The sequence below is a fragment of the Ptychodera flava genome, chromosome 1 (genome assembly GCF_041260155.1).
Source record: "Ptychodera flava strain L36383 chromosome 1, AS_Pfla_20210202, whole genome shotgun sequence".
In the NCBI taxonomy this organism is placed as follows: domain Eukaryota; kingdom Metazoa; phylum Hemichordata; class Enteropneusta; family Ptychoderidae; genus Ptychodera; species Ptychodera flava.
In genome coordinates this window covers 29,162,314-29,172,915 of record NC_091928.1, presented here as the reverse complement: position 1 = coordinate 29,172,915, position 10,602 = coordinate 29,162,314, and the positions used below count along the sequence as shown (strand labels likewise).

At 42.9% G+C, this 10,602-nt stretch overlaps 1 protein-coding gene across 1 annotated transcript; it reads right to left on the bottom strand.

The window, feature by feature from the left end:
- Positions 1–4,711: 4,711 nt before the first annotated feature.
- Positions 4,712–6,937, bottom strand: LOC139143872 (tripartite motif-containing protein 2-like). The gene has a single exon (XM_070714460.1). It carries the CDS (start codon positions 6,935–6,937, stop codon positions 4,712–4,714), a length of 2,226 nt encoding a protein of 741 aa, XP_070570561.1.
- Between the last annotated feature and the right edge of the window lie 3,665 nt (positions 6,938–10,602).

The window sequence follows — 10,602 nt, the reverse complement described above, 5'->3', positions numbered from 1 at the left end:
CTACCGCTGCTGTGACCCGGGTTTTTTGTGTGACTCAAGTCGCGTTCTCACTTTATGTAAATGAATGCGCACGCTTATCACAATACAATAAATTACCAACAATTCTCTTCGATTTGTATCCATGAAGGTTACTTTTCTAAAAACTTTTTCAGTTCTGCATGTAAGCACTAATGTACAGCATCAGAATAATGGTCAAATAATATCTAGTAAAAGTACGTTTAGATATTTCAGTGAAAGTTTCAAAATAACCACTAAACAACCATAAAAGTCACATTCTTTAGGTACTACAAATGCCATGCTTTTTGGGCAGCAAGTTATGACGAACTGAAGGGGTCATTCTCTGAGAAAACTTAGCATGCAAATTTCTTTTGTCACTTCCATTGCAAAATCAATATCCTTTTTTTTCATAAAACAGGTGTAAGTAGTCTCCCTACTTTCCATCACATTATCGTGTATGGCTGAGGACACAGTCAGTGGCAAAGTTTACAAAAATGCTATCTCCTCCCTCAATATGCATATTTTCCAAATCATTTAAAATGAGAATTGAGAAGAACGGTGTGCATAAAAGTATGTTTTCAAAATTTTGACAACTAGTCTGTGAATTTGTCTACACATGGGAGACATGGTAGACTTCACTGAGGAATCTCCGAGGATACAAATCATAATGAATTATGGGAAATCTACAGTACTGTGGCTTATGTCGAAATTGGCGTTGGTGTGTTCCCGTACCACCAGTCCTTCCTCCCAGGATTTTGTACGTCTATGCTGGCCATTGCACACATAATTTACGCACCTATTGCAGTGCACACATTTCACAAATTGGTCTGATAAAGAAATATAGACAAAGAGACCCATCAACACCTTGAACGGAATGCCACATCTGAGTGCAGGCATTTGCTTCTACTACCTCCATGCTTCTACCTAAGTGGTTCTATTGACATGGGAACCCCCAAGCCCATACACAAGACCATGTGTTCCAAAACAGTTTGACCATCGACGTCCAGTTCGATAGAAGTGGTAGTATGTGTAATCAACTTGCAACCCATCAAGTTTGCCACTATCTCGGGGGATTGACACTCAAATCCTTACAGAGAGTTGTGAAAACGTCGATATGCGATATGCATTTTGCCTTTGAAAAATTAATGTGCAGTCTTCAAAGTTGGCGGGGCGTATATACCCCTGCCAGCATTCTTCCAAGTTTTGTGAATATAGAGGGCTGTTTGGGGATATCAAAAGACCAGCACCATTTTACTAGTTGTATAGCCACAACTAGACTTGGTTCAAGTCGGTGAATGTCTAAAAAATAAAATCATTTGTACTAGTTTCTCTTGTTTCTCTCCTATTTCATACAAAACTTTTTGGAATAGAGCAGGCCAGGTTTTCCTAGCGACTGAACGTGTTACCTTTGAGTCTGCGCAGTAGTGAGTTAGTTTCTGCCGGATTCACCGGGAGAACCTCCCCTGTATAGCGTTTTCCCCACCAATCGCGTTCATCCCACTCGCGCGTTTCACATGAAAGCAGAACACAAATCATCGCTTCCACCCAACTCAAACATTCACAAATCACAGACTTGAACCAAGTGTAAGCCACAAGCTGATGGCGTCAAATCGCCGTACACAATACACAGTGCCACAATTACAAGGCGTCTGTGTTTTGTGTACGGCGATTTGACATCATCAGTTTGTGGCTATACCACTTGTAAAATGGTGACGGGCATATAAATATCAGTAACTGCTCTGACCATAGACCCGTAGATCGTTTTTTCTCTAGGGTCTATTATGCTCTGAGGAGACAAGCTAAGAGACCGGGGGGGGGGGGGGTTAGTCTAAGACACCCTTGAAAGATTTTCGGGGCCGTGCCAAGGGCTGACCCGAAGTTCGTTGGAAGACATAAAACTGTGATCGGTTATACAGGATTTACGCAGGTTGATCCGTATAGGCACTGGATATTTTTATTCGAGGGTCTATGATTGGCCTAACGATCAAAAAAAGTAGACCGAGTACCCCTTCATAATGGTGCCTGGTTACAATATGGGTAATTACAGTAGTTAAACTACAATCATTTTAACAAACAAAACCCTAAAATTCTGATGTGAAAATGAAAAGAGAGAGAGAGAGAGAGAGAGAGAGAGAGAGAGAGAGAGAGAGAGAGAGAGAGAGAGAGAGAGAGAGAGAGAGAGAGAGAGAGAGATTCATTTTTGCAAGATCAAGCTGATAAACAGAATGTAGCAAGATATTGTCTTACGCACTCATACCCTGAAATCCCTCTTTTATATGAATAATGACGAGAAATCCAATAAATCCCTTTTTGCTGAAACCGTTAAAGTTTTATTCCACTCGGAAAGATGCGCCTTTGTCAGATGATAATTGACAGATAACTGGCAATGGTAGAGGATTCTCCGGACTGATTTATTTAAATTTACATCACTCCTAGTATGATCTACCAGTCCCAACTCTTAGAAGTGATCCAATTCACAAATCAATTTAAAATAAAGTTGTTTACAAATCACAACTGCGTATTTGAAGTTCGTGACAGTGCAGTTTCCATACAAATCGCGGTTGTTGCGTCAAAGATCCTACTTCAAAGAAACCACTGGATTTTCTTTAAATGTTAAACATTTCGGGGTCAAGTTTTAGTGAGCATGTACATCTGCTGTTCTCGTTCAAATTTCAGAAGCCCAAGTAAAATACTTGAAAGTTATGCCGTCTTGAAGGGAAAAGAAACTTCCCAAGACAAAACAAGCCATTAGTTTATTCGGCATAGGTCTACAGCTTATATTCATTTAGCAATTAAGACACAGTGTATTCAGGGAACGAGATCTTTCTCCAAGAAGTATCTGTTACCTCAAAAAAGCAACAATACAGTTTTGTTGTCGTTTACAATATCTTTAACACTACCTCTAGAGGCAAAGCTACAGAAACGCTATTGAGGGCGCTCTAAGACTGTCAGCAGAACTTTGGCACAATCATGAAACTTGTCATTGAGAAAATAGCAATACACGTAAAGACGCAAACGAAACTTGTGTAAATAGACTAACTTGCAATTGTGTCGACAATCTTAGATGCTTTAAAATCAAACTTGGGTTTTGAACGCTTCGAAAATTAAGAATGTATTTACTATTTGTTTGTTTGTTTTTGAAATAGAGAAAGGCAAACAGTCAAAAGAAGGAAGCGTTTCCACAGAGCATAGACCCTCCAAAATTGGAGGGTCTATGCCCAGAGGTACATTAAATCCCGATTCTTCGCGCGTATTGATGTTCTCATAGCAAAGTCGATGGCACATATCACTAAATTTAAACTTGATAGAACATGTCTATGTAAACTAACAAATTTACATGTCCGTGTCATCAATTGGCCAGACACTAAATTTTATGTAATCGTGTTAAAAACTGAACCGAGAGTACTCAGACCACAGGGTGTTGTCTAAATGTCCGTTCCCAGGGGTGGGTAGGTGTTTCGTTGTATTGCTAATAAAGATATATTCTACCAACCTTTGGTGTTTTGGTCTTAAACTTAGCACTGCCCTTGACAATCTTGCGTTAACGTTTTATCAACATGCTGTATCTATTATCTGATGAGTTTGAGTGCCTAATTGGCCAAGTAATCAAGGGTAAATTACTAAGCTGTGGACGCTGTCACCAGATTATCACCGGATTAAATTTGACAAAGTCAACAACGAACGCGCCAGTAAGGTCTTCAGTTATACCTTACTGGCGCGTTCGTTGTTGACTTTGTCAAATTTAATCCGGTGATAATCTGGTGACAGCGTCCACAGCTTAGTAATTTACCCTTGCTTACCTTGGCCAATTAGGCACTCAAACTCATCAGATAATAGATACAGCATGTTGATAAAACGTTAACGCAAGATTGTCAAGGGCAGTGCTAAGTTTAAGACCAAAACACCAAAGGTTGGTAGAATATATCTTTATTAGCAATACAACGAAACACCTACTCACCCTGGGGACGGACATTTAGACAACACCCTGTGCTCAGACCTGTTCGTTTGCATGGGCGCTGATATAGTCTCCCGTCTGCGTTCCTGAATATGTGGAGGGTCTCCATCCGTGACAAAGTGAGATTGTGTTCCGTTTAATAATCGCGCCCTCAGTGGTCACTTGACTCAGACTTCGATAGGAAGGCTATGTATGTATGTATGTATGTATGTATGTATGTATGTATGTATGTATGTATGTATGTATGTATGTATGTATGTATGTATGTATGTATGTATGTATGTATGTATATGTATGTATATGTATGTATGTATGTATGTATGTATGTATGTATGTATGTATGTATGTATGTATGTATGTATGTATGTATGTATGGTTGCAGTTTTTAACGGACAAAGTCGGCCATTTTTCATGAATTTTGTTTCATGCGAGATAAATTTATATTGTTTGACATGTTGAAAGATACTGAATGAATGGGTGACCATGCATATATTCGCCCCGGTTTTAGACACGATACATGAAACCATCACGAAAATGAATTAATGGTCATGACCATTAATTCATTTTCGCGATGGTTTCATTATAACCGTGTCTACAACCGGGGTCGAATATATGCATAGTGACCCATTCATTCAATATCTTTCAACATGTCAAACAATATAAATGGTATCTCGTAGCAAACGAAATTCATGAAAAATGGCCGACTTTGTCCCTTTAACAACTCTCCCTTCCTTCAATTCACATGAAGACTTCCTGCGTTCACTGGGCGAACACTTTAACACAATTGTTTGCCTGGTCAACTACGAAGACTTGGCCAAATGGTTCGTCATCGGTCACGCAAATACCGTGCGGATTTCTGAGTCCGTCCTTATCACTGTCAACACGACCGACAAATTTGCCGTCAGACACGTACTTGACGATTCTCCTGTTTCGACTGTCCGCGACATACACGTAGCCGTCTTTGTCCACGGTCACTCCGAGAGGGCAGTTCAGCTGGCCGTCACCGCTCCCCTTCGCCCCGAACTCATTCAGGAACTGGCCGTAAGCATTGAAAACTTGTATACGGTCGTTGAATGAATCGGACACGTACACTTTGCCTTCTCGGTCGGTGCAGACGAAATACGGATTGTAAAATTCACCTCTCTTACTCCCCTGCCTTCCGAAGGACTTGATGTGATTTCCATCTTGGCCGTACACGTGGATGCAATGCGAGCTGTAATCTACGACGTAGACCCTCCCGTTGGCGGGACTTATCGTTATCCCTATGGGGCACTTCAGACGCCCCGTCCCAAAACAGCCGATCAATTTTCCATCTCCATCGCAGACGAATATCTGCTTGTTTCCAGCGTCCGTGATGAAGATGTTGCCGTCTGCGGAAACGGCCGCATCAAAGGGACGGAGAGCATAGGTCAAGTTCTTAATTTGAAGCACTTTCTTGTGTTGTCCCCTGCTTGTGAAGCATTGCAACCTGTTGTTGTTGTAGTCGCAAACCAGCGCATCTCCGGATTTAGTGAGAGTCACGCCGTACGGATAGTTGAACTGACCGACTGCGGACCCTTGCTGCCCGAACCTGCACAGCAACCCAGCCCTGGGGATGACCTTGACTCTGACCGGAGACCCCTGCACCGGATTCTTGCGTACCGATAATTTGAATTCATGTTGGCCTTCCGTCTTTGCGCGGGTTTTCACGGACAGCGTCCCGTCACCGTTGTCGTGCACCTTTAACTTCTCCTCTCGCTGGTCCGGTGACGTCATGACGGCATCGACGAAGACGCGCCGACCGACGACCGTCTCGGAGGTTTTCGTGTCGACTGTTGCCACGGTAACTACGATTTCCTCATCGCGTCTTGGAAACTCGGTGATTTCGCTCACCCTGTAGGAGATGCTGGTATTGATCACGCCTAAACTCTTCTTCTCGAAGAAGCTGGCGCGTGGTTCGAACTCAAGGTAATCTCCCTCCACTGGATTGGTTTTTGTCTCGATTTTCAGTAATCCTGCCAGCTGGGAAACTACCATTTTCTCCACAGTCATTAACTGGGCAGCGTTTCCGTACCGCAATATATATTCGGCATATTCCGCGGCATGGGAGAGGTCGCTCTCAACGATTTCCAGCTCTTTAAGCTGCGCGTTTAAATTATCTTTCCTCGTATTGTACTCGACTTTCAGTTCCTGTAAAAGCCTGTCTCCGTCGTCTTGGATCAGGCGGGTTATTTCTTCGATGGTTTTGCGGACGTGCTCGATCGTTTTCCCTTCTTCCCGTCTGAAACACGCGTCCAGAGATTCCGATGTTTGCTTGACCGCCATTTTGCTGTCACAGGCCTGAGTTTCTTTCATTTTTGCTTCGTCGATCATGGCGGTCAATCGGTTGCTGGAATCGGCGGCCGCGTCTTTGACACATCTGTACTGGTGCTCTGGTCGGGCGTGGTCCAAAGCGGTGCACTTCAGACATATCGCCTCACAGCAGGTGTCGCAGTAGTACTCGATCTTGTAGTCCGAATGCCTGGAACAGTGGATCACCGTGCGCACGAAAAAGCGGCCGGCCCCGGCGGGATGAGTACCATGCTCAGCATCCAACGGTACGAGGCGATGCGATTTGGTCGACGGAATCACCTTGTGGCCATTCTCACAAACATTACACATGTCCAGCGCGCATTCGATGCAATGCGTGGATCTTCCGTCTTGTCCGCAAATTTCGCATTTGTCCGTTGATGTCAAGCTGCTTTGGTTATTGAAGAGTTCGACCAGGTCATTCATAAAAACGTTAGTTTCAATGCCCGATACCCCACTTCCAGGAACTTCATGCGACCGCCGACATGTTGGACATGTGATAGCGCCAGTTTTCACGGCCAGCTTACCAAGGCACGGCTCACAGAAGCTGTGTAGACACGGCAGAATTTTGGCGTTCTTGTATCGTTCCAGACATATTTCGCAGCAGAGAAAATTCTCGCTTATTTCCTCAGGAAACCCCGACAATCTGGCCGCCATCGTTGTTGTATACTGGACTTCAGACCGTGATGCTGATCAGAAATGACCTATGTGTGCGGTTAAATACCACGTGACCGGAAAGGACCCGTCTCTTCATAATCTGAGAGAGAGAGAGAGAGAGAGAGAGAGAGAGAGAGAGAGAGAGAGAGAGAGAGAGAGTAGTCCATATCAATACATGTAAGCATACGTTACGTTGTTGTAGAAATTGAATTTAGATGACCCAATGACATTTTGCCGACTATACACCAAATAGAAATTTCATGTAAATAATTGAAAAACAGGAATTTAAATTTGTTTCGGTCTTTTCAAGCTGAGCTTCTAAATTATTCCAATTCAGAAGAACACTTTTCAAGAATTTCCAAGAACACTTTTGTCAACGTGGCAACTTTCTTCAACTCAGTGTTTCACAAAAAAACGTGAATATGAAAGAATCTGGACACCACCAAACCACTGTGGGTTTATTTCGGTGCAGTTGGACAGTCCTTTTAAATCCTGGTAGTAGAAATATTCGAGGTCACGAACCTAACGACTGTAGTATGTTCACTTTAATAACTAAACTCTAAATCAATAGGTGGTCGCGACAGGCTATGTTTCTGATGATTGTGTTCGCGTGTTGGGACACAGGCGCACGACGTCTTTTGAAATCACTTGTCTGTAATTTTAATGTTGAAACATGCATTTTATTAAAATCTGTGCAAACGGAAATCGTGCGGGCAGCTATTGAGACATACAGTGAACAGTGCCCCGTGCACGGCTGTGGCCGCTCAGCTCTACTGTTAACGTTACTAACTTTATAGAAACGGCGAATTTTAAAATCACTTGTCTACAATTTTAATGTTGAAACATGCATTTTATTGATAACTGTACGAACGGAAATCATGCAGGCAGCTTTTGAGACATACAGTGAGCAGCGCCCAAAACACGGCTGTGGCCGCTCGGCTGTCTTGTACACATTACTCTAAAGGTACGAAAGTATTTGGAAAATAATTTTTAAATTAGACAAAATTAACGGTTATTGGCCATCCTCGAGATTCAAACTTCAATTTAATCAAGGGAATACTTACAAAAATCGATCGATTGGCTTCCTAACTTGTAAAGTCAACATCGGCCCTATCTACGGCTGATAATTAGCGCAATGTTTTTTTACGGACAAGTCCCATGCCAGCGCCATTTTCAAAGTGTCCAGCTTGAAGTTGACGCATGCGCATACTTTCCTTTTAAGCCAATATTCGTACTGATTTGGGAGCCTTCAAAATGGCGGTGTCACGGGAGTTGTCCGGAGGTAAAATTTAGCGACTTACCAGCAATTACATGGCCCGGTGCAGTTTTTGTGTTTCAAGAACCCAGTCGATCGATTTAGTACCACGCATGCGACAACACAGAGAAGTTTGAATCCCCAGGGTTGCCAACAACGTTTTATTTTATGGATTTTATTTAAATTATTTTCCCAATACTTTCGTACCTTTAGAGTAATGTGTACAAGATAGCCGAGTGGCCACAGCCGTGTTCTGGGCGCTGCTCACAGTATGTCTCAAAAGCTGTCCGCATGATTTCTGTTTGCACAGTTGTTAATAAAATGCAAGTTTCACCATTCAATTACAGACAAGGGATTTAAAATTCGTCGTGCGCCTATGGTTGGGAGCCTTAAACATGTTAGAGTATGTGACCTTGTGACCTATGACGTCAGACAAAGAAATTGAAAATAATGATTTTTAAGCTCTTACCAGCAGGTCCTACTGTTATTACGTAAACGTCTCACCTTGTCAGAAACGTCCCTTAGAACAACAAAAGTTTTGACGCACATCAGAATTATCCAATTAAAGCCCCAATAGCTGCGGATTTTATGCATTATTTCATGATTTTATTTTAAAACCAAAGTTGGTTCGTGTAAATGTGTTAACTGAAGGACGTGTATAGAAGTATCACTGCTCGCTGATTTGGCCCATGCGTACACGTTTTAACAGGTTAAATAATAACGGGATGTCGCACCCATAGCATGGCGCCCCATGGAAAAGTACAACTGCAGTAATTCCTGCACATACACATCGTGATCATAAAGAAACAAGCATTATGCCATTTACTTGAATGTACAACACACGATGGCCAACATTGTAATCTTTATTTTCTCTCACATGATTAGTTTTTGAAAATAGCGGGAAATTTAAAGGTCTGGTGAAATGCCCATGTTGCAAAATCAAAGAAATACAGTTGATGGTCTATAAAACAGTTACATTCATTTCTTTTTTCGTTTAGCGCGCGTGATTATGAAATATGGCAAAAGAAAAATGCAATGTGGGCGTGTCCCCCGAGCCTCTCCAGTCGACTTTTTTCGGCTTTCCGAAGTTTGCCCGACTCCGTATCTCATAACGGGAAGTAGAGTATTTCACACCTCTGTAAGCTCCCCACGGGGGGTAACTTCTAGGGTTTCCGCTTACATGATCAGGACAGTGTCCTCCTTCACTATGGGAAGACGTTCTTTTGATGGCTGTGACAGCGGCAAGAACATGAACGGCTCAACTGTAAACTTTTTCAGTGTTGAGTGTTTGAACCATAATGTGCTTGTCTCTTCTGGTTCGTACGATCGGCCACGGTCCCTCGGCTGAGCCTGCCTCGCTACTCGCTACACAGAAGGTTGGGACCGTAATGCAAATCAACTGCATGAACACCAACACTGAACGTTGTGACTGCCACTTATAAAATGCACTAGTCTACAACACGGAACGTCGGGACCGCAATGCAAATCGACAGTAACTTAAAACGTAAATGAGACCGTGATTAAAATGAACTACAACACGGAAGGTTGGGACCGCGATGCAAATCAGCTGCATGAACAGCAACACTGAACATTGAGACTACCATTAAAACGAACAACAACACGGAACGTAGAGATCGCGATACAAATCATGGAGGTAGAGTCCTCCCTGATACAAATCGACAGCAACACGGAACGCATCGTTGGGACGGCGATTAAATTGAAGAACAACGGGGAATACCGGACCACGAGGACCGCGATGCAAATCGACCGCAACATGGAATGTTTAAGACCGTGATTAAAATGCACAACACAGACCATCTAGACCGCAATGTAAATCAACTGCAACACCGAACCTTGTTGCCTCGATTAAAATGCGAATGTCTGCTATGTATAGCAAAAGTTTCAATTCTCGCGAGCGAGCGTTCCTATGCCTGCTGTACACTAGACAAAATGACGTCAAATTTATCGCGAGGGCTCGATTGCGTGTCTCAAGTTTCCAGTCTCGCGAGAGCCATTTATGCATGTTGTACACTAGACTAAATGACGTCAAATCTCTCGCGAGACTTTGCTCGATTGCAATTATGTTCGACGGAAAGAACGCAATAATACGGAAGTAGACACAGTTTTTGTGAATCGTCGAGAGAGAAGCGCAGATTAAACAAAAGACTAAAAAACCCACGTTTTTTCTTTATTTTACCATATTTTTTAAACAAAAATCAGTTTCGCCACTGTGGCGAACTAGGATCGATTTTTTTCGCCACTTCGGATTTGGATTCGCAATGACCAACGTGGCAAATGGGCAGCGCGAACAGTGAGACTGTTTTGTTAGCGGATACCGGCAAAGATAAGGCGGCGTTGGACCGCTATTCGATGTAAATGAACACACCTGTGACGTCACAGACGGCCAACC

Excerpts from the sequence above, each read along its gene's own strand:
- LOC139143872 (XM_070714460.1), bottom strand. The coding sequence starts at position 6,937 with ATGGCGGCCAGATTGTCGGGGTTTCCTGAGGAAATAAGCGAGAATTTT.